Source organism: Dermacentor variabilis, chromosome 3, assembly GCF_050947875.1.
Source record: "Dermacentor variabilis isolate Ectoservices chromosome 3, ASM5094787v1, whole genome shotgun sequence".
In the NCBI taxonomy this organism is placed as follows: Eukaryota; Metazoa; Arthropoda; class Arachnida; order Ixodida; family Ixodidae; genus Dermacentor; species Dermacentor variabilis.
The window spans coordinates 14,189,920-14,216,702 of record NC_134570.1 but is presented as its reverse complement, the minus strand read 5'-3'; the positions used below and the strand labels follow the sequence as shown (position 1 = coordinate 14,216,702).

The window sequence follows — 26,783 nt, the reverse complement described above, 5'->3', positions numbered from 1 at the left end:
TCTCCGTCTTTTGTCGTTTCCCTACTTTTCTTCCACCAATCCTCCAATCGCCTCTTACTGATGTCTATTGCGGACCTGTTTGCTTTACCATTGCTCCCGCTGAACCCAAGGGCTTCAAGGAGGCCAGTGGTGCCTACATCGACCGCTGGATAGACGTCTTCACATTCTAATAAAATATGCTCCGTCGTTTCCCTAGCTTTACCGCAGCAAGCACATGCTTCTTCTTCCTTCTTATATCTCGCTTTATAGGTGCGTGTTCTAAGGCATCCCGATCACGCTTCGAAAAGTACTGAGCTTCCCTTTGAGTTATCATAAATGGTTTCTTTCCTAATTTCGTTTTTTCCCCTTAAGTAGTTACTCATGGCAGGTTTCTTTTCCATTGCCGCCACCCATGAGATTAATTCAGCCTCTCTGACTTTCCGCTTGACCTTCTTTGTTGCTGTGTTGCCCACCCCACAGGCCGCATACTTGCTGGTAAGCTTCCTAGTTCTTTTCCTCCACTGTGTATCAATGTTTTGCCTGTACAGATACCTGAACACTCTCCCAGCCCATTTACTTTCCTCCATATTCCTCAGCCGTTCTTCATACTCAATTTTACTGCGAGCTTCCCTCACTTCAAAACTAGTCCAGCCCATATCCCCTTGCACAGCTTCATTTGTAGTCTTCCCGTGAGCGCCCAATGCGAGGCGACCCACTGACCTTTGGTTCCCGTCGAGTCCTGATTGCACCCCTGATTTAAAGCAAACAACCGCATTTCCAAAAGTAAGTCCCGGAACCATTACCCCTTTCCACATACCTCGGAGGACCTCGTACGTATTGTATCCCCATAGCGCTCTGTGCTTCATTATGGCTGCATTTCTCTTCCCCTTGACTGTTATGGTTTTTTCCTGTGTTTCCATATATCCGTTGCCTTCGTTTATCCATATACCAAGGTATTTATATTCTGTTACCCGAGGTATTTCTTGGCCCTGTATCTCCACTGTCTGTTCACTGTTTTCATTGAATACAATAACACCTGATTTTCTAACACTAAATTTCAAACCTAAATTGTTGGCTTCCTGTCCACAGATATTAGCCAGACGTTGCAAATCACTTTGCTTGTTTGCGAGCAACACAATGTCGTCCGCATAAAATAAACCTGGGAGTTGCTGCTCTATTACTGTACCTGCCTGTTTGTATGATAGATTAAACCCGATATTACTTCCTTCTAGCGCCCTCTCCATCCTCACCATGTACATCATAAACAGCAGCGGGGATAAAGGGCACCCCTGCCTCAGTCCCTTGTTGATATGAACTTTCTCCGCGCTCCTCATCCCTTCCCATTCAACGCAAACAGTATTTTCTAGGTAAATCTCTCTCAAAAGCTGTATACAATCGTTACCTAAGCCTTCCCCTTCCAGAATATCCCACAAAATGCTGCGGTCTACGTTGTCGTATGCTCCTGTAATGTCCAAAAAGGCCACATACAACGGTCTGCTTTCTGCTTTTGATATTTCAATACACTGAGTAAGAACAAACAAGTTATCATCCAAACGCCTACCTATTCTAAAGCCATTCTGAAGCTCTCCCAAAATGCCATTATTTTCTGCCCATGCTTGAAGCTTTAATTTGATTGCCTGCATTGCTAGCCTGTATATTACCGATGTAATGGTCAACGGTCTATACGAGTGAATTCTGTCTTTCTCCCCCTTAGTCTGATCTATAGTCTCTACAGCGCCACACACTGAACAGTCCGGGGAGTCTGTCCGTCCAATAATGTGCAAATATTTGCGCCTGAAGGCGACGCCTAATCGCGAGTTGTGTATCAGGCATGCATGAGGGCGTGGAATTCCACGCAGAATAGGAAATTTCATATCCAGCCTTTTAAGGCGGACGTGACGAGCTTCTGGCTGGGCCCAGTATCTTCTCGACGCACTCCTCATTAATTCCGACAGGAGGCATGTGATGTCCGGTCTGGAGAATGGCACTACAGTTCGCAGGCCATTGCTGAGGGCGCGTCTTGCTGCAGCATCGGCCATCTCATTACCGTTGAGCCCACAGTGTCCCGGGATCCATTGGAACACTATGCGGTGGTGTTTTCTTGAGCGCATGAAAGTAGCTCGGTGATCTGCAGTGCCAGAACCTGATATGCGGTGTGGCGCAGGAAGCATCCCAAAATTTGCAGCGCGGGTTTTGAGTCCGTGAAGATGCACCACTCTTGAGGTCTTTCCCAGCAGATGTGGCAAATCGCTTCCCGAATAGCCACAAGCTCTGCAGTGGTTGATGTAGAATTATAATCTAGTATGAAACCTGGAGTCATCTGTTGGGCTGGTATCCAGCCAAACGCAGGAAAATGTATTCTGCAGGGTGACAAGACTCTGGCGCCATTTACAGTTCGCTCTTACGTTAAATGTATGCACAATATCAGGCAAACGTGACGTCTGTGCTGTTTGAAGACTATCAATTAGAAGAGGAGGAGGAAAAAGAGAGGGAAAGACAGGGAGCTTGACAAGTGTAAAACCAGCCGGCTCCTTTGTACTGGGGTGAGTAGTATAGGGGAATAAAGCTACGGAAGGGGCTTCTGAACGAAAAATAAAAAAATAGAGATGAAAAGGGAGAAATCAAAGCGCGCACAGGATGCGATGCAGCACGCACAGAACAGTCCGTCGGGAAGTCTACATGTCCTCGGGAAGTGAAGGACTGCCTGGGCAAGTGTCCCAGAATCCTCTCTTCCGACAAATGGCGATTGGCCAGTGACTCAAGCGTCTTATACAGTCCTTTTCACGCTGTAGCGAGGGTAGTCTCAGGGGAGATGTGCGACTGTCTCCTCGCAGCTGCAGTTGCCGCATGCGGTACTGTCGGCCATTCCAGTGCGGAATGGCCGACCGTGACTCGGCTGTTTTATAACGCTCCTGATTATACACTCCACCTTCACTATTGTTTGCCTGATACTACTCCTGCCATGAAAAGTTTAACTACCCTGTGAGTACGCGGGTTGAAAGAGCAACGACGAAGCTGTGGTATCGTCACGACTTGTGTGCTATATTTATTTATTTATTTTCAATACTGCCAGTCCCATCAGGGACCATAGCAGGTGGACATACAGTAATGAAAGACATGGTAATAAACGTGCACATGCAAATTGCGTGTCGATAAGCCAAACAAGGAACGTAAAGGAACAAGGTAAGAATACATTAAAAAAAACAAATATAGATATCACATTTCTAGGAGACATGCGCAGCAATAAAGAAAATACATTATGAAAAGGATAACAAACGGGAACAAAAATAACAGCAAACACCTTCACGATAATCAGCATGGCTTACAAGAGTTGCAAAGCATATTATGTGAATAAGACTGCGTTACTGATTACTAGATGTGGATTCTAACCGTGATGTGAACTGAGATATTGAGTCTGCAGAAATGACTGACGGATCGAGGCGATTCCATTCCCTTATCACGAGGGGGAAATAAGAGTACATGAATGTGTCATTATGGCATGAAGAAGAAGAAGTATTTTAATGATTGGAAAATGTAGAGAGGTCGGCCGGATAATGGAGCATCTGGCCTGCTACTCTACGTAAGGGAAGGGGAAGAGGGGAAGAAAAAGGGTCACAATGGGGGATGATAATGGGAGGAACGAGGTGAAGGACACATTACACAACTGGTATCACAGGCGTGAGTCCAGGCCCGTGTCACCTAGGAAACGTGAAAGTGCATGCGCCTAGCAAGAGGACCTCCGACAGTGGTCCATTGTGTAAATGTCTCAATGTATCTGCCATTGTCAGTCTTTCGCGCGCATACTCAGGGCACACCACGAGCACATGTTCTATAGTCTCTACAGCGCCACACACTGAACAGTCCGGGGAGTCTGTCCGTCCAATAATGTGCAAATATTTGCGCGTAAAGGCGACGCCTAATCGCAGTCTGTGTATCAGGCATGTATGAGGGCAAGGAATTCCACGCAGAATAGGAAATTTCCTATCGGGATCCAGACTTTTAAGGCGGACGTGGCGAGGGCTGGTCGCACTGCACTGCTCAATTATTACAACGACACATGGGTCTCCGGTATTGTTCCGCAGCAGTGGAAGATCAGCCGCCTGGTTGCTCTCTTGAAGCCTGGAAAGACTCCTTATGAGCTTACCTCATACCGCCCAGTTGCATTAGCCAGCTGTGTTGGAAAAGTTATGGCATGAATATTCTGTTAAAGCGTGTGCATGTTTATGTCTCGATGATCGTGACTACGAAAAACATGCGTATTTTGTTAGGTCAATCTTATAATAGTTGTGAATCAAGTTAAATAAAAATTTGAGCCGTGCTTGCTTCGCCCTTGATGAGAGCGTCGCTAAACCCGATATAGCCGCAAGGTTAGTGGGTGAATCTGTGCGCTTATACTTGTTGTGAATAAACCGCAGCGCTTTTCGCTGCACTTTTTCCAGTTTCGTTATGTTAGTTACTGAGTGGGGAAACCAAACTGTGTTAGCGTACTCCAAAACCGGCCTCACGAAAGTAGTATACGCGAGAAGCTTAGTCTTGTTGGTGCAAGGCGAAGACATCTTCGGAGATAAAATAGCTTGCGTAATGCCTTCGAGGTCACGTTGGCAATGTGCGCGTCCCATCTCAGGTCAGAAGTCAGAGTGATGCCTAAGTATTTATGGTGGTGAACTTTCGTTAGCATTGTGCCGTTAATGAAGTACGGAAAGTCGTAAGGTTGTTTTTTTCTTGTTACCGTCATGCAAACTGATTTAGTTGTGTTTATCGTCATTTGCCATTTTTTGCACCATTCATTTAGTTGGTCTAGTGAGTTGCTAAGCGAAACATGATCTTCGTAGGTGTTAATTGTTTGGTAGAGGATGCAGTCATCAGCAAACACTTTGATGTTACAGTCAATATTTCTGGTTATGTCGTTAATGAAAATTAAACATAACAGTGGCCCCAACACGGATCCTTGGGGGACGCCTGATGTTACAGGCACTGTCTGAGATTCCACATGCTGAAATAGTACGAATTGTGTCCGGTTTGTTAAGAAATCGGTTTCCCCGTCCCCAATAAAACCTCGCAATTTTGTTAATAATTTACTGTGGCATACGCGATCAAATGCTTTGGAAAAGTCTAATAATATTATGTCAGTCTGGCTACAGTTATTGATGTTAAATGCGAGGTCATGCACAACTTCCATAAACTGCGTGACGGTTGACAATCCATGGCGGAATCCGTGCTGGTGTGGCGTTAATAAGTTGTGAGTGTCAAGAAAGTTTGTTAGGTGTTTAAGGATGATATGCTCGAGCATCTTGCAAGCGGTGCTAGTAAGAGATATTGGTCGATAATTAGAGGGCAATGAGGTGTCCCCTGTTTTGTGGATTGGGATGATTTTCGAATTTTTCCAGTCGTCGGTTAAGGATGATTGTGATAGGGATTTTCGAAATATGAGGCCCAAGTATCGGCTGCACCACTCTGCGTATCTCTTTAGAAAATGGTTTGGGATGTCATCTCGTCCGCGTGATTTTTTAGGGTCAAGGGTGAGCAGCATGTTAGGGATACCCGCGTCAGATATGATTAAAGGATCGATGCGCGATGTTGAACTGATACTCAAGTCTGACAGGTTATCGTCATCTTTTGTGAAGTACGAGTGAAAATAGTTATTGTACGCATTAGCGTTTTTAGTTTTTTCCTCAGGAGACAAGTCCGATAACTTGTCTTTAGTAGGGCGGAAGTGGTTCCAGAATCGCTGAGGGCTGTTTGTCAGAAAGTTAGGCAGCGTTACATGAAAATAATGTTCTTTAGCTTCTATGGCTGTCTGTCGAAAATGTGCTACTACGCATATAAACAAAGGCGCACAGCCGCAAGTCATACTGTATTATGTCGAATGGCGCGCTCCTGCACTAAACGCTGTCTTTCTGCAGCCGATCTAGAATAACCGGTAAACTCGCGAGTCCTCAGACGCTCCACACCCAGGTGCAGTCTGAGCACCAGTAAAGCCTGAGCAGGATATACTGCGTGGGATGAAGTGTTGCCGGGCCAGTGGGTGCTTACTTAACGACCTAATGCAGCGCACGACCACGACCACAGAGAAGACGCGGATACACATCACAGGCGCTGTACTGACTACCTTATTCGAAAGGCGGCGATGTGCTTTTGCCAACGCGCAGACGCACCCGCCACAACCTACGGACTACAGAGGGTGCTTAACAAAGCCAGTGGGATAATTTGAAACATTTAAAGAAACCATGCTCCGCGTTATACAATACAGCGAAAGTTTGACTCACACATGTATTATATATATATATATATATATATATATATATATATACATATATATATATATATATTTTTGAGTAAAACGGGATTTTCACCTCATGAAATCACGGCAAACAGGAACGGGTGACGAGGCTGATGTGTGCTTTTTTTCTGGGAGTGCCTGTGCGCTACAGTACCTCATTAACTGAGCAGGATGATTACAAGAAACGCGTGGCTTGCATTGGACCTGCTGTTCTACGGGCTCGAAAGCAACTGATACATAATTACCACAGGCAATTTTTTGTTGAAGTTACTTCATACACAAAAGTATGAACAGTTGTGCCGCTTTAATGAAAGCCACATGCTTTGCACTACACCATATTACTCGGCTAAAGAAATTCATGAGCTGCACTTTTTTGTTCACTGTTTCTTTTTGTTCCCTAAAAGCTTCTTCGGAGCAGAAGCCAATTAGCTAAACGGCAGACCAGGCTTCTATTTACTAGTTTTACGCATCGAAGCAAGCCCATTTTCCAGACATCGCAGCCCTTCGAACCGCTATACAGCCATTATATTTCATACTGCACACGTTTTCGCGTATACCTTTACGGCGAGCAGTGTCTATAGATTGCATAGGATGGACCCATACGTTAGCGATAATATAAGCGCTTGTGAATATTATTGTGAAAGCGGTCCTGGTTGGTGTGTCGGTGACGTAGCGCCTGCTATGACTGGCCTAATGATCCGTATGTTGAAGAACTTGCGCAGCAACGCTTTTCGGGTGCGTGATGCCTGCAAGCAAACGCAGTGCCCTTTACTTGCTTGCTCTTATGTGACTGAACGCTGCGCTGTTCGTAGCTGTTCAGCGTTAATGGCCAAAAGAAAGAGTGGGACACTCACTTGGGGAAATGGTGGCTGTAGAAGAGAGGCTGAAGAATGCCGGCCGGGAAGACGATGTCGTTCTTGTTTGGGTTGTAAAATGCGTTCACTACGGCTGGTTCCGTAGTCCATCTGCAAATAGGGAGCAAAACTGCGCTTACGATGGCGTGCCTCCACTAACACCTCGGAAGAACCATCGTCGCGGGTCATTTGGTTCCGGTGCATTACGATGCGTGAAAGGAACTCTTCCCGTTCTGTGCTTCGGAAGTTGGATGAAACGAGGAAAAATTCTAAAAAAAAGAAGGAAATTCCACTGTGCTAGACTTCCGTGAATATCTCTTTATGATGTACTGGCTCATCCTCGCGTAAGATGTCATCATTTTATGGCTGACGGAAACTCTGAATTTAGTCTGAATCTATATTACTTCTTTCGAATTGGTATGCGTGCCGCAGGTTACTCTGCATGTGCGTTTATGTGAGAAGAGCGCTAGCGTACCTTGTTCAGCTGTTTACTGCACCTTGCGACGGTGCTCGCGCAAGAAAGCCTGCTGCGTTCATTTGACTGTTTCCAAAACTGTCATAAATGATAATAGTATTGCAGGCGCATTTCATAAGAAAGAGTACATTAATTGAACGCGAATTTAACATATTTGCACTACGTTGTCGTTAGCTGTGTTTGTGGTGTGAGTTGTAAGTCATCGGAGAGAATCCACCAGCCTCGCAGCTCTGAGATAGAGAAATGTTTGGCGGCTCTTCCGCGTAGGAGCCGTAAAACTGTTGCACTCTGTGCGGAGACAGACGCATACGGTGCAGGTGTATCGTCCTAACTGCGTTGTGCTCTCCTGGGCCGCCTGGTCAAGAACAGGTCTTTGAATTTATATAATAGCTCGATCTATAGCAGCGGGGCGAGTATAGGGTCAAACAGCGCGCATGGCACAGGGCTGGGCAGGCCGACCGAGGCGGGGAGTTAGGTCACTGGCGGAAGAGTCTTTCCTGCTACAGGGCTGTCGCCACTGAGAGGGCATCAGCGCGCGGTGGTGTTGCGAACCGTTACCTCGCCCTTGCACTGTGGATCTGGAATCGAGGCGGCACTACTACTACTACAAATAATTTATCTCTATCAAAACCGAATCGCTTAAACGAGGACGCCGATGCGTCAAAAGGATCTTGCCGGAGTCAGGTGCCGAGCACACCCGCACCTGTCACGTATGCGCATGCGTGGTTTGTGTGTCCGACGGGTCCTTTGCTCGTTCTTGCTGTCTTTGACTCTCACCCACTCCAGCTCCCGCACCCACCTTGTGCGCTGAGGCATGCGCGGAAAGCAAAAACAGCGTAGTATATCGTTCGCTCACTTCTCCTTGTTGACGGGTTGTCGTAGCTTGAGCTGGTTGCGGGCGGCCTCGAACTGCAGGATGTTGAACACGTTGTCCAGGTACAGGTCTTCGTGCACCACCAACTGCGGTAGCCCATCAAAACCACTGTCAAGGCCTCGTGACGGGGGTGCTAGGGTGAACTAACGCCGGCACGCACTGTTTGGCAGGGGCGGACTCAAATGGCCCTTTCTAAGCGGAGTTGCGTCCCGACTAATAACAAGATGACGAGGCGGGCTAGTTTGTTGGAATTCACCACGAGTGCTTTGTAAGGACCAACGAGTGACAACCACAGGACAACCGATTGTCCTGGGGCTGTCGTTGTGTTCTTGCCCGTCGCTACCCTTTAAAGTACTCCTCAAAGACAAGTTCGCACATGCATCCTGGAGAAGCTGGTTGATTTGGCATGACGTTGTGGTCAGATATGCATATTCAAGAATGTTGCTCAATAAGGATTGTCTTGTTTACCCCGAGGGTCGTCTTTGCCTATCCTGTGTCCATTAAATAAATAGGGAAGGAGTAAACGAGTACGCAAAAAGAAACTATCACACGCCTAGCTAGCTTTGCGAGCGCCGATAGAGCGACCCAAACGATGGCAAGCCAAGGCAATGAAGCTGCGGCTGAACGGCGGCACGGCAACAAGCGGAACCTGCTAAGCGCTGCATCGAAAGGAGGAGAGATGAATTCTGTTAGTGATGTTACAAAGCAGTTTACATAACAGGTGTAATGAGTGATCCTCACTGAGTAATCCGCACTGCTTAGAGAGCGTAATCGTAAGTGAGCGTAACAAACGTTACAGGACAATTTCTCTAACAAGTGTGCCATGCAAAATTCTAGAGCATATAATATACTCTAATCTCATCAACTTCCTAGAAACAAATTCATTTTTTTTCATCACGTCAGCATGGGTTCCGTAAATCGTTTTCCTGTGATACTCAACTTATTTCATTTACACATGACATCTGTGCCGGGTTGGATAATGGATTTCACATTGACACCATCTTCTTAGACTTTTCTAAAGCATTTGATCTCGTCTCTCACCAATTACTTTGTCTAAACTTAAGTACACTTAACATTGACCGTAACATTATCTCATGGATTGAACACTTCTTATCCAATAGAACACAATTTGTCTCAGCTAACAATTTTGACTCTTCACGTTGTCCTGTCAGTTCCGGGGTGCCGCAAGGTTCCGTTCTCGGACTCTTGCTTTTTCTCATTTATATTAATGATTTGCCTAACTGTGTAGCGTCCTACATAAGGTTATTTGCAGACGATTGTGCCATTTACAGAGTAATATCATCAAATTCTGACACTCTAAAACTACAATCTGATCTAGACAAGGTAACTAACTGGTGCGACACTTGGAAAATGCGACTTAACAGCCAAAAGTGCAAACTAATGAGGATTTCCCGCAATACTGCTTCGTCTAACCTATCCAACTATCACTTGAAGAACTCTGTATACTCGAAGAAGTCAGTTCCTATAAATACTTAGGCGGCCACATAACATCTATATTTTTTTTGGCAAACACACATAAACCACATCACTAACAATGCTAACCGTACGCTTGGTTACCTCCGTCGCAATTTCTCTATGCCACCCGCTAACTTAAAGCTACTTCTATACAAAACACTAATACGTCCTAAGTTTGAATATGCCTCTTCTGTATGGGACCCTGGCTTGGATTACTTAACAAATGCAATAGAATCTATACAAAATCGTAGCGCGTTTCATTCTTACTAACTATTCTTGGACATCAAGCGTAACATCTATGAAAGCTACTTTAAACCTCCCTCTCCTCTCATCCCGTAGGAAGTCAGCACGCTTATCACTGCTGCACAAAATTTATTATTACAATCCGGAATTAAAAAGTGAACTTTTGTCCGAACCTGCATATATATCATCTCGTACTGACCCTCGGCATAAATTGAGCGTTCCACACTGTCGCATGAACGTATTTTTTTTATTCATTTATTCCTAAAACTACCAATGAATGGAATCATCTGCCGGCCTCAATTGTTAACATAACCGATACATCTGCTTTTAGAACTACTATTGAAAAATGCTTTTGTTAATCCGCACTTTCTAATTTTTTTCTTGTTATTATTATACCCTGTTATCTGCAAATGCTCTGTATTTAGTGCCTCTCCCTTCTGTAACTCCTTCGGGCCTTGAAGGTACAATAAATGAAATGAAATGAAACGTGGCTCACCGAGTCATATTCCTTTGACAGCTCGTACGGATTGGTGAGAAGTTCCGGATAGCCGATCCTTTCATTCATAGCATTGGCCTGTGGGCAGAAACAGAGAAGGGAGCAGACACTTTCTATAGCGGTCACGTGAAACTGCGGTTGAGAGCGATACGTTTCGCGCTTCGTTTTTGTCACACGATTCGCGACCAGCAAGACGATAGTAGGGCGTAGAACGCGTTAGTGTCGGCTTTTAAATAAGGCTTTGTATTTTGCTGCCTCAGCTCCTTGCTGAAAAAACGAAGTTGCGATATTTTTTTAATTGCAGTCATAATTATTAAATGACACTTGAGAACTGACAGGTGATTGGCATCTATGCGGAACCTGTCTTTGATGGCTTGTGCCAGCGAGCAAAGCAAAACTGAGGTGTGGTTCGAGTACCAGGTAATGAAAAAACGATAAGTGTCGGAGGTTATGAACAATCGTGTAAATGCTTCGGAACTTACGATGTGTATAAAGAAACATGATTGTAGCGGTAATGAGACTTTCCAAAGAAAGACAAGAATCTGTAATCATGGATCGGTGACAGCTAACGAACTTGTACATTTTACCGCATTGCAGAAGGGAGTTTGCCTCGTAGAACTGCTGAGCTATACATTCTTGTAATGGCTGTGCTGCACTGTCGTTCTTTACCTTATTTGCTTTTACCGTTTCTTTGATCAAGAGTGCGCATCTAAAGGAGTGTAGCTTTACGTTTCATGTTTCCCGTGAAAAATAACAAAAACATTAGCTTGCAATTAACTGCGTCGTTAATTGCATACGTTTGTAATCAATTGCAAATTGCATAGATTGCAAAGTTTCCATTCAATGTATCTTTTGCATGACTTGTAACGTGCCTATACTTCATCGCAAAAGTCGTTTACAGCACTATAGAGCCGCAGGACTAAGCCAATAGGGAGGCCAAATACCCTTCGAGATGTGCTTATCCGCACCGCGTCGTCTACTGACCGTCATAGTAATACGCGTTTCACGTTATGCGATGTGCATGCACAAAAGTCCTCACATGTAACGTATCACGTACCAAGCAAAAACAAAACTCCGTAATCCCATTAATAATCAGACACTTACGTCTGGAACTATATTCCGCTACGCAAGGATATTATCTGTGTGCGTCTCGTACCATCGGCAGTGCTGCAAACGAATTGCGAGATCAATCTATAGATGAATATTTGGGAACAAGTCTGACCCCAAATACGTGACGTATGCAAGCGCCGACAAGCTCAGTTTACAACCCTTCTACAATATACACTTTTGACAAATAGCTCGATGGTTAAACGTATATGCTATGAGCTACATTTCGCGGAAAAGAAAGAAAAAAACCTCGGCAGAGGACGCCTTAGGTTTCCTTATATTGAATCCAGTGTACTTATATATTCATTGAGGTCCTGGCATAAAATTTCTTTTCGTGAGGTGACACATGTTCGCTCTGCGTCAGTGCTGCAGCGGCGCGAAGACGGCCTCGCGCGTACCTTCTCCTCGGCGACCTTGCGTGTCTCGGTGTCCATCCAGTCGTTCTCCTTGAGCAGCTCGTTGAAAGCCTCGCGAATGTTGTGTATCATCTCCAGCGCCTGCACACCGCACGCACAAAACCGATACGGCGACGCTAGACATTTCCGTTCACCAGCTATTGTCCCGAAACTGCACTCACAGGCGCGAGAAATTAGAAAAATTTTGCAAATATGGCAAATCAGTCTTGCGTCAAGCCCGCAAGGTGGAGGGAATCCTTTTCCTAATTTTGTGGTAATGAACCGTTCATCGTCGTTTTAATATGAAAGAGTGAAATAGATCGCGAGAAGAAATAAGACACTGAATAGTCTTAAATAAATTTTGGTGACTATTGAAAATGCAGGAATTACATGCATTCTGGAGCAGTAAAGGAATTTTTTTCGACAAATTGAAATTTTCTTCGAACACAAGTTGAACCTTAGCTACATGTTCTGCGAATAGTGAGTGAAAGGTAAGGAATCTGCCCCCATAACATGGAATTACATAACGTAGCGCTTTGTGAAGCTTTTCCACAATGTTAATTTACTTTCACCAAGGGGACGACGACGAAGTGCGTCTTTTCTGGAACACAACCTTATGTATTTATTAACTAATTTATTTCATTTTTCAATCCTATTACAACCCGGTACGTGGCCTATCCCTGCGGTGGGTTTGTGCCATTAATTGAGGCTTCTTCTTCGTCGTCGTCGTCGTCGTCGTCGTCGTCATGCCCTTCTCTGCTTTTCTGAACTTTTCGCTGCTGTTGTGGCGTCTGCCGCGCCACATCCCGCGGGGATGGATGAGGCCCCGTTGGGTTCTGGTTGATTAGCGGGAATCGCTTCGAGGAAGCGAGAAAATACATCTATAGCAACAGCGAGGACACTGAACTGTACTCCGCATCAGCTGACAAGTCAGCGCAAGATGGTTTTAAACCTATCTTGCATGGCAAAGCCATGCGAAGCATCTTCGATGTCAAGTTCGTTCACTTAAAAACAGCGCCACAGCGATGGCCTCATACTGTCCTGAACTCCACTGACAATTTGCGCGTCCTCAACAGGCAAGCACTGTTCTTATTTTTTTAGAACGCTGTAACGAACAACGTCAAGGATGCGAGCCTAAACACACGGTAAAACGTCTTGGTCATCGGCGTGATGACCTCGAGTGCGCTGAGCCCTCTGCAGAGTATAACGCAGCTGAAAAATATAAAGCTTCGATCCATTGTTCCAGCAGATGGTACCACCATTGCAGGAGTCATTTATGACATCGACATTGAAATCCCTGCTGCAGACCTTCCAGGGGTTATAAAACCAGCAAGTGAGAACATTGTTATTGCGCACGCCGGACGTCTTGGTAAGGCACGTTGCGTGAAGTTAACATTCAAGGGTGACTGACTGCCTTCCCTCCTACGTGAAAGTTGGCCACTTCCGCCACATGGTTCGGCCGTTTGTTCCAAAACTGCTGCAATGTTACAACTGCTGGAGGATCGGCCATGTGAAGGGCGTTTGCACAAATTCTGCTATGTGTCCCCGATGCGCCGAGCCCCACTCAGAACAAAACTGTAGTGCGACTGTTTTGAAGTGGCCTAACTTTCAAGGCGCTCACAGTGCCTCTTTCAAAGACTACTCGAATATTAGGAAATAATTTTCTGTGCTCAAACAAATGGTTAGCGACAATTCAACCAACAAAGAGGCCGCTGAAACAGTCTGACTTAGACGACGTCGCCATAGGCGATCCTCATGTAGGACTGCGACAGCTTCGAAAAATACGTTACTTCTTCAAGCAACAACATCGTCTACAGTTCCCAGCGCAGCAAACGCTGGCGTTGGGCGGCAGAAAACTACGGAACGTCTGTCTGCAAATGAATGGCCCCCGCTTCAAGGCACAAGACCTATAGAGGAGCAGCAGCAGTTGGCGCATACGGTACAGCAAACTGCTCCATTGGATGAGGTGCGACATACAGATCAGCAAATGGTACCTCTACTACGACCCTTAATGAATGCCATTCGCGTGTTGATGAACAACATGCGCACAACGTCATCCATAAGTGCACTGCAAGTACTGGACACATGAAGTCCGGTGTTGGCACCCCTCGAATAAGACATGGCTCACCAGGAACTATCTTTTCGGGCCGAGGTCCGAAAAACAGCAAAAACAGCCCGGGGACTCCGATCGCGCATCGCCGATTTCGGATGGTTCGTGTACGCCAAAAGGTTTCCCATCATCATCATCTGCGAGCCGAAAACTCTATCAAGCTTTCAGGCTATGGATTATTTATGTCGTGAACTACTGGTGAAAACAGCAAGGTTATGGTGTTTATTTGCCGCGACATCACTTAAATTATTTAGCCTGTGCCGCCTCATGACGATAACCAATACGTATGCAGAACTGTAAAGAAGAAAAGACTTACCGTCACTGTTGGGAGTACCTACCTATCACCATCAAGCAGTGGCGTAGCTAGGTCGTCTGGCACCCGGGGCCCATAGGTCTTCTGTCACCCCCCTTCCCGGGTGTAGCTGGCGGAAAGAGGGGTGTCTTCAGACGCATATGACACCCCCCCCCTCTCTGGCCCCTTGCACCCGGGGCCCACGGCCCCCCGGCCCCCCCTGTTGCTACGCCACTGCCATCAAGTACATTTGATTCCAAAAGATTACGGGACATCCTGTCAACATCTCCTGATTCGTGGATTATCATCGGGGACTTCAACGCTCATCATACACTCTGTGGAAGTACGAAAATCAACGCAAAATGCAGATACTTGTTATCATTCGCCTCCGAGATTTAACGCTGGGCTTTAAGTCACGACAGTCCTACATCTTTAAGCGGCTTCACATACAGCAGCTGTCTTGACTTGGCATTCGTCTAAGTAAGTCTCATCAGACGTATCGGATGGTTTATGGACATTAAAAGGCACGGGAGTGACCATATTCCCACGTATGTCAACATCAGACGACTGTCCTCTTCCAAATCAAGTGATACAATTCAAAGAGTGGACTGGCCCGAATTCCAGTTTGTTATGGAAGACCTATGCCAATGCATTTTTTTGCACAATTAGTAAGACAAAGTCAAGAGCACAGTGCAAGACAATACGCGTACTCTAATGTGCTCCTCGAAATTTACAGGGTTTGATATAGAATTTAGAGTGACTTCGAGCAATCCGGCGATGTGTCGAACGTAGATACCGACGCATGAATTCAATATCTACAGAGATTCCACAGCTACCTTAATTCTGCACAAGAAAAGTAGGGAGATATCTATGAAGAAAGAGGTCAGACAAGGAGACACAATCTCTCCAATGCTATTCACTGCGTGTCTGGAAGAAGTATTCAAGCTATTAAATTGCGAAGGCTCAGGAGTAAGGATCGACGGCGAATATCTCAGCAACCTTCGGTTTGCAGATGACATTGTCCTGTTCAGCAACACTGGAGACGAGTGCAGAAGACAAAGATAATCATGAATATCGGGGCAAGGGAACAAGAGTTCAGGATTACCAGTCATCCTCTAGAGCCTGCGAAGAGTACGATTACCTAGGTTAAATACTCACAGGAAACTCTGATCATGAGAAGGAAATTAACAGAAGAATAAAAATGGGTTGGAGCGCTTACGGCAGACATTGTCAGCTCCTGACTGTAAGCTTACCATTATCATTGAAAAGGAAGGTGTACAATCAGTGCATTTTACCGGTGCTGATGTATGGAGCAGAAACTTGGAGACTGACAAAGCAGCTTGAAAACAAGTTAAAGACTGCGCAAAGAGCGATGGAATGAAGAATGCTAGGCATGACGTTAATAGACAGAAATGTAGCGGTTTGGATCAGACAGCAAACGGGTATAGCCGATAGTCGAATTGACATTAATAGGAAACTTGGAGCTGGGCAGGTCATGTAATGTGCAGGTTAAATAACCGGTGGATCATTAGGGTTACAGAATGGGTGCCAAGAGAAGGGAAACGCAGTCGAGGACGGCAGAAGACTAGGTGGTGCGATGAAATTAAGAAATTCGCGGGCGCTCGTTGGAATCAGTTAGCGCAGGACAGGGGTAATTGGCGATCGCAGGGAGAGGCCTTCGTCCTGCAGAGGACATAAAATAGGCTGCTGCTGATGATCCTGATCGTGGTGAATTCAATGGGCGATATACGGACTGCTAGACGCTTACAAAAGAAGATACAGCGCTGGTTACAAAAGCTGGATTCAGAACGCTGGACTGCTTTCTGTGAATGCTAGACACTCGTAAGCCCCTATAGCACTTATGGAGGACGGTACGAGGGCTAAGGACACCACCCGTACAGCGGTCTTCATTCAACACTCTGGCCCTCTTTGAATTTTGACCAGAGATTAATATCGCAGAATACTTCTTTGCCAGATTATCCGGGCAACTCGCAGCTTCCAACAACGTATCACATTCCATAAGCTTCCCGTCACCACGTGACCACGCATGGATCTACCATATATAATGCATAATGAATCCTGGCGAGCTGGCACACTCCCCACAGGCTGGAAGACTAGTCGCATAGTTACGTTACTGAAGCCTGGCAAGTCTTCGCTGGAACTTTACCCGCCGTGGTGGCTTAGCAGCTATGGTGTGGCGCTGCTAAGCACGAGGTCGCGGGATCAAATCCCGGCTGCCGCATTTAGATGGGGGCGAAATGCAGAAACGCCCGTGTCCCGTGCATAGGGGGACGTTAAAGAATCCCAGGTGGTCAAAATTAATTAATTAACACGGGGTGCCTCATAATCAAATCGTGGTTTTGGCACATAAAACCCCAGAATTACGTTGGAGCTTTGATCGTATCGCCCGACTGCATTGGCGAGCTGTAAGGGCGAAGTGATGGAGAGGATGATCATCCACGCCCGGAGTGATACTTGGAATACCCCAACGTCTGCCCAGGTGCCACGGCAGGCTTCCGAGGTGACTGCTCATCGATTGATAATGCCGTCCACCTGGTTACCTACGTTCATCACCAAAAAAGGATGTAGACGTGTCTGCGCTTCTTTGTTCCTCGACGTCAAAGGGTCGCACGACAACGTTACACATGAAGCGATTCTCGCCGCTGTCGAAGAAATATGCATCGGCTTTTCGGATGTTTAGATGGATACACAGCTGACGTTCTATGCAATCTTTCCTTGTGAGCACCGAGGGCGGCCGCACCTTTTCACATTGCATCTACTGTGGCGTTCCCCAGGGCGGCGTACTGAGCCCAACGTTGTTTAACCTCACGCTGATTAGTCTCCTTGATCACCATCCAGGCACAGTTAAATCATCAATGTACGTGGACGACATATGCGCTTGAGCGTCTGTAGTGACAGGCTTACAGCTGTGCGCAAGGCTCCAAAAAACTGCCACTCAGACTACGCAATCAAGGCCTGGAGATTTTATTTGATAAATGTGCACTTGTGGTACTTACGCGTAAGCTCATGCCGCACTACGTGTATTAAATAATGAGCAGATGATAATATTTACAGGTCATGCAAATTCTTGGGTGTCATAATTGACAGAGACATCTCATGGAGCCCCCATGTACTGTACATGGAAAAGCGGTTGACAGTCATCTGTCACTTTTTCAAGTTCTTGGCTGGAAAGACTTGGGGAATGTCCTCAAGCGCTATATTGCAACTATATAGCGTATTATTTCTCCGCTTTTTGCAGCACAGATTGCGAGCATTAACTAACGCAAATAAAACAAACTTAAGTACTATATAAAGTGTTCAAGCCCAAGCGCTCAGGATTTGTCTAGGTCTTCCTCGAAGTGTGTCAATGTGGCAAGTACTGTAATCGCCAGAGACAACCTCATCAAAACCCACATCGCAGTCGAAGCACAAGGCGTGCCCGTAAGGCACCTTGCCTGGACTCCTTGGAAGCCTCTCTACCTTCGGAGAGACCACGTGCCTCGTTCTGGCGAACGGTATGCGCACATCGTAAGGATATGCCATTTTGTATCACACCTGCTGCGAGACCTTCGGCTCCTCCTTGGTGCCTCAGTCAGCCAAAGAAGAAGCTGACAACATCTGGCGTCCGGGAAAAAGCAGATATGTCATCGCCGGCTCTGAAGCAGCTTACCTTACTCACATTACATGAGAACTAGCGGAATTGCACCCACACATGCACTGAAGGCTCCATCCTGCAGAACAGCTCTGCCGCAGCTGTCGTCATTCCAGCAAAAGCCACCACTGTCAAGTTGAACATCTCTCACTTGACAACGTCGACGACAGCAGAACTCGCAGCGCTTCGAGGTGCACTACACTTTAAGGATGAACCAACGCACAATTGGTTGATTTTCTGCGACTCAAAGACGGCACTGCAGTGTTTACTGTCAGTCTCACGGCGCAATCCGCATGAACGCTTTCGTACTCGAAATCACAGAGGCAATACACAACCTGAATGAGGAAATGCATGAAATAATTTTTCAGTGGCTACCAAAGCACTGTGGTATCATCGGCAATGAACGCGCCGATCAAGCTGCTCGTTCAGCCCATGTAGAAGACAAGCGCCTATCAATGTGTTCGAGGAGCTCAAAGAAGCACAATTAGGGTCGCAGCTACTCAGACTCCAGCAGACTACCATGGGCAGAAAGCTCCTAATAAAACTGGGGCACAAAGAAATTGAAATGGAAGAACAAAGAACGGCAAACCTACCCGATGAGTATCGCAGCACCATCAAGGTAGGGTCCCTGCCAAGAAACATGGACCCGAATTTACACACAGCCAGGCGGAATGCTAGGGCAAAATATGTAGAAAAATACCTATCAACCAAGGCGAACACGGTATACACGGACGCCGCGGTATATCCTCGAGAACGAAGGGACACAGAAAAAAGAGTCGCGCGGCAGTAATAGACTCGGACTATAGGGAAATCGCTTGCGCGTCGGCACGGGATTGTACGGTAACCGAGGGAGAGGAAATCGCTGTTGCTCTAGCAGCTGTGGAGGGCTACCGCACAAATAGATTCCGTATAAATCTAACAGACTCCAAGGAAGCATGCCGAAACTACATTAACGACAGAATCGGCAAAAAATCGCTCCAAATCTGCCTCCGCGCTGGCCAACAGAATAAACACATTAGACACGCCATCTTTTGGGTACCGGGGCACACTGAGATTGAGGGCAACCAAAGGGTTGATAGGATCGCTCGCGAGCTTACAAACCGAGCGGACCTAAACAGAGACTCTGAGGATTTCATGACAGTGATCCCAACGTACTCTGACATACTAAATTACCATAGAGGGACGAGGATGAGATATCCCCCGCCTCACAATACACTGACTCGACAACATGCAGTTTCCTGACGAAAGCTGCAGACAGGAACTTTCCCAAATTTGCATATATTAAGCAAAATCTTCCCAAGTCAATACAGGGACACATGCCCGTGGTGTGGCGCAATACCCACACTTTATCACATCACATGGGAGTGCAATACGAATAAGGCATTGTACAAAATGGAAAATCCGAGTGCGGAGCAGTGGGAGAGCGTGCTCCCCAGCGGCGACCCTAGCCTCCAACGGAGGCTGGTGGATCATACCCGACGAGCAGCCACGCTCAGTGGTACCCTGGAATAGGGGCGCCAACCATGCAGGCCGGAGATCGTCATCAACCAACAGAAGATGAAGACATCCGGCCCGACCGCTGAGTTACTCTTTCTAGAGCAATAATGTTTACCTCCTCCTCCCGCTGCCTGTCTAGGGCCGATGCTGCAAGGATGCTTCGCCTAGCTGCTAGCCAGCGCACTGCGTCAGAGTGGAATGAAGCACATTTTATGCGCGCCCGTTTATACGCCCTGGATTCAAGCTTAGGCTATGGACTTTCACGAAGACTTCATCGAAGAGACGCGACCCTTTTGTGTAGGCTGTGTTTGGGCGTCGCCTCTAAACTAATACATACGCGTCCTGCACAGGGATGGCCGACACCGCAGCATTAGCGGCGACGCTGAAGCAATTCGGCACGTTCTTTGCCAGTGTCCGCAGTATTTTGTGCAGAGAAAATCGCATTCCGTCGTGCTGAACCAGTTGGACGACGAGCCTCTGTCGGAAGAACGAATTTTGCAACATCGACGCGACTTACCATCGCATCAGAAGGCCGTGCAAGCGCTACTACGCTTCTCCAGACCAACCGGCCTGCGTGAACGCCTGTGATTCGAACGCATTTTCTGTTGCGTGTTCCTGGTTGTTTTTTCTTTCTCTCTTTGCCTTCTTTCCAACCCCTATATCGCCCACCCCAGTGCACGGTAGCAAGCCGGAAACTAGCTGGTGGTCAACCTCCCCGTCTTTTCTATCTTGCTCTTTCTCTCTCTCTCTCTCTCTCTCTCTCTCTATACTTTCAGCAACATTTGCTTGCTCTCACTAGAGCACCAAGTATATTTATTCATAAGCACGTTTTCTTACAAGAACAGATGTAGTATAGTAAAGGAATGTAAACTATATATACCCATTTACAAGGTTGCACGTTTAAGATAAGTTACGTGGTTGGTCTATTGAAATGTGTGCACGAACACTGAACCATCACGAGCCTGACGCGAGAGACTGTTGAGGAAGGAAGGGGCGTACGGTTTCCTTGCTGTGCGGGTCGAAGTTGTCGCGTATGAACAGCGCGCCGACGGCCATGCCCATCTTCTTGTTCGCGAGCTCAACGCAGTGGTTCCAGCGCACCTTGTCCGCCGACACGCCCAGCATCACCTTGCGGAACGCGTTTCGCTTGTGCGCGTACTCGCCGTCCAGGTAGGCCAGCAGGTAGTTCACCAGGCGCCACACGCCGAAGTTGTGCAGCGTCCTGCAAGCGCGCGCGCACTCGGCGTCACTCGTTTCCCAGCGAGAGCGTCGACGGATATGTGCCTAACGTCGTGGCGATTTGCTTCTGCGGTGTGAAGTTGCGTCACTTAAAGGGCGGCCGTGGTGTCCCTGTGAATTGCAGCGAGCACCGGGACATAAAAGGACGAGCGCTGTAACTCACACTCTCACGGAACGACAAACTAGCCCGGTCTCGAACCTCGATAAAGTGTTAACCTGTTTAGGGACCAGAATGCCTTCTTGTCAGGCGTAACTCCAACGGTGCGAAGTTGCACCTGTCAGAGTCCATCGCTAAGGTTCTGAACGTTGTAAAGAAAACGTTAACTGCTCATGATATGAGCATCCTCTCCGAATGGGGAGGGGGGGGGGGGGTTATGTGGTTAATTTTAACCTTTCTGGTGCACGCAAATATTTAAATGCTTTTATACACCAAGCTACATTATTCAATGTAGAACGCTCACTCCGATGCATGTTTTTTTTCTTTATGCTATTATTATTTCTTCTATTAGTGCATAAAATTGGCAACGTAGTGTGGAGAATTCGTACTAAATCCCGAAGCACAAGTTATCTTAGCAAGCCAATCTGCTAGACCGTCAGAGATTGGCTGTGACGTTGGCAGTACTCGGGTGCAACCGAGCAACTCTAGCACGGAGCAACAAGCAATGCTTCACTGGGTCGGGCAAAGTGGGAGCACCGCGCACCGTTTGTCGGTGTCGACCAGAATCTGGCCGACCTGCTGCAGGTAAGGCACCGAGTAGACCACCAGTGGCTCGTCCGGGGACACCTCCACGGGAAGGAACACCGACAGGTACTCGGTCCAGTTGAACTGCCGCACGTCGATCGCAGCAGGCAACGAAGGGTTGGGAACGTGCCAGAGCCACAGTGAGATCGCGGACAAGCTTTGCGAGCAGGCGCTGCATAGTCGCTTTGTTGCCGGGGCTAAGAGCGACGGCATGCAGCAACAGATAAGGCTTTTCTCTGTTTGAAGTGATGGCCCTGTGCTCAGTGAACGCACTCGTGGTACTGCGTGAGCTTTTCCTTTTCTGTTTAGTATGCATCTTTAAGCTGTGTACAGTAGAGGAGAAAATTATGCCAATATTTTAGGAAGAGAGCATGCTTTAGTACATCTGCCTGGGTGCATTCACCGTCTGTTTATATATATATATATATATATATATATATATATATATATATATATAATTACCTAATCAGCTGCCAACTAATATAAAGCGCAATTACAATTAGGACGGATGAACTGCTAAATACAAAACTGCACTAATTTAGGTGAGCTAAAAATTACAATTGTCCTGAGGAGAAAAAGAAATACAAGATAAAATAACGCGCATATAACACAGTAGCCGAGTAATAGAGTGGCAAAAGAAAGCAACAAACTACTTTTATCATCAGCACTTTTACTTAGCGAGAGCGAAAAAATAAATAAATTGAAGAAAGACAGATCGGTGAGGTACTATCCACAACTGTCGGCACAACATTGGTGAAAATATTTAAAAAAGAAATTGAAATAAGAAATACCCAGACCTCAAACCTCGTGATACGCTTAGGTAGCACGCAAGGACATTACTCGCCATATTATCGTGGTTATTGGTTATTGAGCGCAAAACATGAATAGGTAAGCACTATAGAAGTCTCGATCACGTATACGGAGTGCTGACCCCGCGGATATATGTACGCATACCCCACTTCGCATGTGAAAAAAAAGGAAAATAGTTTAGCGGCACGTGCTTGCAACGCAAATTAATATTTGGAAATAAAAAAAAGGATATCAACATTACGCATGCCCTTACCACCGGCACCATTTCAGACAAAGCCCGTAGTGTCATCTTGTTGTAGATGGAACCTGTGTCGTGCCGGTCCGCTTCGGGCACAGAGATCTGAAAAAGAGAGAGACGTGCAGGTTGTGCGATACACTATATGCGAGAGCCGTATAGGCAAATTGGGATTTGCTCAAGTTTCTTATAGCGGCCTGTGAAAAAAGAAAGAGGGCGCTTCATCCCCTCTACCGTGCGATGAAAAGAAATGGGAGACCTCTCTACCTTGGCGCATTTTTAACAGCGGACTAAGTCGAGCCATCGCCGTCCATTGTCCGATGTCACGCAGGGGGCAGAGCGCGCGCCGGGGGAGGGCTGAGGAGAGGGGTATAGGAGCAGGTGCATCGCCGGCGCGGGCCCTTTCGCCCCATGGATTCCGCTAGGCGCGAGCGGCTGCGCCGACGTCACGCAAATGCCGAGCTTCGAGAGCGAGAAGCACAAACAAAGCGCTGGTGGAGGCAAGCCAACCCCCACTATCAAGAGAAGGTAACCGAAGCCAAGTGTCAGCAGAGGCAAGCTAACCCCCAACTTCGAGAATAGGAGGCCGAGCAGAGACGTCGACGCAGAGAAATTCCTCCCACGGAGGGTGCCGATGGACGGCACAAGCGAGAATTCTTTGACCATAAGTGCGACCACAGCTGCAAGGTGTGTGATAGGCTGTGGCTCGGTCACAACCTCACCCAACTGAAGAGTGTGCGCAATGCGGAAACGAAGCTCGAATCTAGCAAAACGACGACCACGAGACAAAATACTTTCATGAAAATCGCGCTAAACACGAGTTCAAACTTGAGAAAACGGCCACCAGCTTCGCTGTTTTGACAGCTTTCACAGCGTGGAACTGGCTTTATTTTTTTTTTTGATGCGTTCGATAAGCTTCTGCCTGATATTGGCAAACCTTTGCACCTGACAGACCTGAGATTTCCCTTCACGCTCGCGGCCATTCTTAGACAGGCGATATTATCACCTTGCGTGCGTTCTCTCTACGCTGAATGTCTCCCTACCCGCCGCAGTGGCTTAGCGTCTATGGTGTTGCGCTGTTAAGCACGAGGTCGCGCGATCAAATCCTGGCCGCGGCTGCCGCATTTGCAGAAAATGTCGAAATGCAGAAACGCCCGTGTCCCGTGCATTGGGGGCGGTGGTCAAAATTAATCCGGAATGCCACACTAAGGCGTGCCTCGTAATCAAATAGTGGTCTGAGCCCGTGAAACCCCGTAATTCAGTTAAGTTCTTGCTGCGTAGACGTGGCTCCTAGCACGATCCGCTGCACCATGCAGAGGTGGCCAGTAATGAAGTTCGATCACTGTGGCATGCAGAAATAAAATTTTGCGTCACTGTATGCGATGTTACGGTATGAGGAAGGCGTTTTAGTCGCATGAATGGCCACAAGAATTTCTGACGCAGCCTGAAGCACGCCAGTCACTGCACTGACGCTTTAGCTGTCGTTTGAACGATGCGAAACTATCGACGCGTAAATAAAAAAAAGAAAGAAGCAAAGAGAGAGAGAGAGAGAGAGAGAGAGAGATGAAAAAGTATAGTTTGACTTTTTAAAAAAAAGACACCAATGAAAGGGAAGCGCATTCACGGACGTCAAGTAATCAAGTGGACTGATCTTAAGGGCTTTCGCAGGCGTAGAGTCGATCGGTTTGTATGGGAAAATGGTGTAATAAGAAAGCTTTGGGTAACATAATAATTATAATTATAATATAATTTTAATTATAATATTGCCACGCATACATTGTTTTAATTTTTTTCCCGTTGTAGCTTTGACATAATTACCATTCTCGTCATATGATATCGCTTTCGCGAAAAATGCGCTTCCTGAAACTTCGTAAACGCTGCCGCCAATTCGATAGCAAGACAGGCGCGTCGAAGGACACCGTGTATACACACTACGCGAATAGTGCTATACAACCTCGAGTCTATGTGAGCGCCAACGATTGCTCTGAAATGTTTATACGGTGACGGAGGCATAAATACCAAAACGACACGAGCAGTGTTCAGTGGCCGGCAGGGATTCCCATAAGGCTATGTTTGTTGCTTAAGAGGAAGCTCTAGCTCGGGTCCAAGTCCGCGGCCTATTCAAATACACGTAAAACGCAAAAACGTTTTTCTGAGATAACCCCTGGACCGATCTTAATGAAATTTGTTGCATTTGAGGGAGAAAGTTAAATTCTAGTGATTGTTGGAAGCTGAATTTCGATTTAAGAGCTTTAGAATCTGAATATTGTTAAAAATAATTTCGAAATTTCGTAACGTTGCGAAAGATAGAAACGCGAAGTTTACAAATTAATAGCCCTGCATCAAGAATAAATATCGTGGTTCTGTAAACGGCATGCGTTAGATCATTCAAAGCGGACAAATTCGGTATGTCAATTTACATCTAACGTGAATTTGTTACGTTGTGTACGAGGGTTCTGCAAAAGCTGTATTTCCGTATTACAATATCTATTTAGATTCATGCGTAACACATCAATTTTGTTCGCTTTATATGTACTATTAGATGCAATTACCATAGCTGTGATACCATTCAACATTGCAGAGTTACACAGTTGTAAACTATATAGTTTCGTTTCCTGGAAATTTTCGACTTTTGTAGCTCATTCATAAAAAAAATTGACGACATAAAATAAAAAAAAATTCGATACCAACAGTCACTAGATTTCAAGTTTTTCTTTCAAGTGCAACAAACCTCGCCAAATTTGGTGCAGTGGTCGCCGAGAAAAAGGAATTCTCCTTTTACATGTATTTAGATAGGAGATAGGAGCACGCTACTTCTTACACCGTGCCCTTAAGTGCTGCGTTGCTTATTGCGCACAAGTTCGATAAGTAAAGAGCAAGTTTCTTTCATTCTCTATCAGAAAAAAAAAAGAAGAACGCTGCGGAGTATATTGCCGACCCTGCGTATTTTTCTTCTAGTTGCGCCATCGTCCATTCCTTAGAGGGCAGCTCTTGGTGGCCTGGCATGAGCGTCGGCGACGGCGTAACCGCGCGTTCGTCGTCGCTGACCACGATGCTGCTAGCGGCACTCATCCAAGGCCAGTTGGTGCGGTGATTTGAGCCTAAAATGTTTTGCCTCAATATATCGCGAAACGAAAACACATATAAAGCTGCGCTCAAATTTCGCATTAGGAAATATCGTAATCGTCAGACATTTTTTGGCGCGCATTATGTGCATTCCTCGTGCCTTGCACTCGATATATCTATACATGTTTGTTCGTGACCTGTGATGGGGGGTCGCCTGCGCGTCCCCTTAAGTACGGCACGACATTTAGCTACGGGGTGCTCTTTCTTGTGCCTGTCATTTTCTTCGCCTTTTCGTTGGCGCTCTGCGTCATTACGAGACCTCGCTCCGGCGCCTAGCATATAAAGGCTGCCGAAACTGGTGGCGGCGGGCAGGCCGAGCTCACGTTGGCCAGCTGGGTCTCCAGTGCGAGCACCCGCTCCATCTGGAGGTGCGCGTCCCTCGCCTCGGCTCCCAGCAGCTGCGCCACCTCGACCATGAGGCGGTGGTAGGCGCGCCGGTCCTTCTCGCTGCTCTCCTTCAGGTAGTACTCGCGGCTCGGAAGGCCGAACGCCAGCTGCTGGTCGATCTGCGCACGCGCCGTTAGCGCCCGCTGTACTGCACCATAGGCTGGATTCAGACCGCGAGAAGTGCGGATGGGATTTTATCGTCATACAGTCGAACACCTCTACACTGAAGACAACTAGAACAAATTCGGCTGTACAACGACCAGTCAAGCTGCCGTTATGCAGATTTTATCATGTCATCCCCACCGCTTATGTACATCAGCGTGCTTGTGTTGTAAATAAACTTCAATTCATTCTAAAAAAATTCAGGTAAAACGACGAAATTCAGGCGCTCCCGACGGCTGATTTGTTTTACAATGAAAGCCCGTAGGAACAGGCGCCACCATTGCACTCGTCCTTACAGAAGAAGAAAAAGAAAAGCCCACCTGATCGATCGGTCGAAAGTTTTGACGAATGG

General features: G+C 46.7%; 1 protein-coding gene across 1 annotated transcript in view; it reads right to left on the bottom strand.

The window, feature by feature from the left end:
- Positions 1–26,783, bottom strand: part of LOC142575161 (neprilysin-1-like) — a 54,397-nt gene that overhangs the window by 15,936 nt on the left and 11,678 nt on the right. The window contains exons 4-11 of the mRNA XM_075684235.1: positions 26,206–26,388; positions 22,775–22,861; positions 21,671–21,795; positions 20,730–20,952; positions 12,183–12,281; positions 10,678–10,755; positions 8,445–8,548; positions 7,114–7,224 (exon numbers count right to left, since the gene is read on the bottom strand). Of these exons, the coding sequence (XP_075540350.1) occupies positions 7,114–7,224; positions 8,445–8,548; positions 10,678–10,755; positions 12,183–12,281; positions 20,730–20,952; positions 21,671–21,795; positions 22,775–22,861; positions 26,206–26,388 (1,010 nt within the window). The remainder of the gene's footprint in view (positions 1–7,113; positions 7,225–8,444; positions 8,549–10,677; positions 10,756–12,182; positions 12,282–20,729; positions 20,953–21,670; positions 21,796–22,774; positions 22,862–26,205; positions 26,389–26,783) is intronic.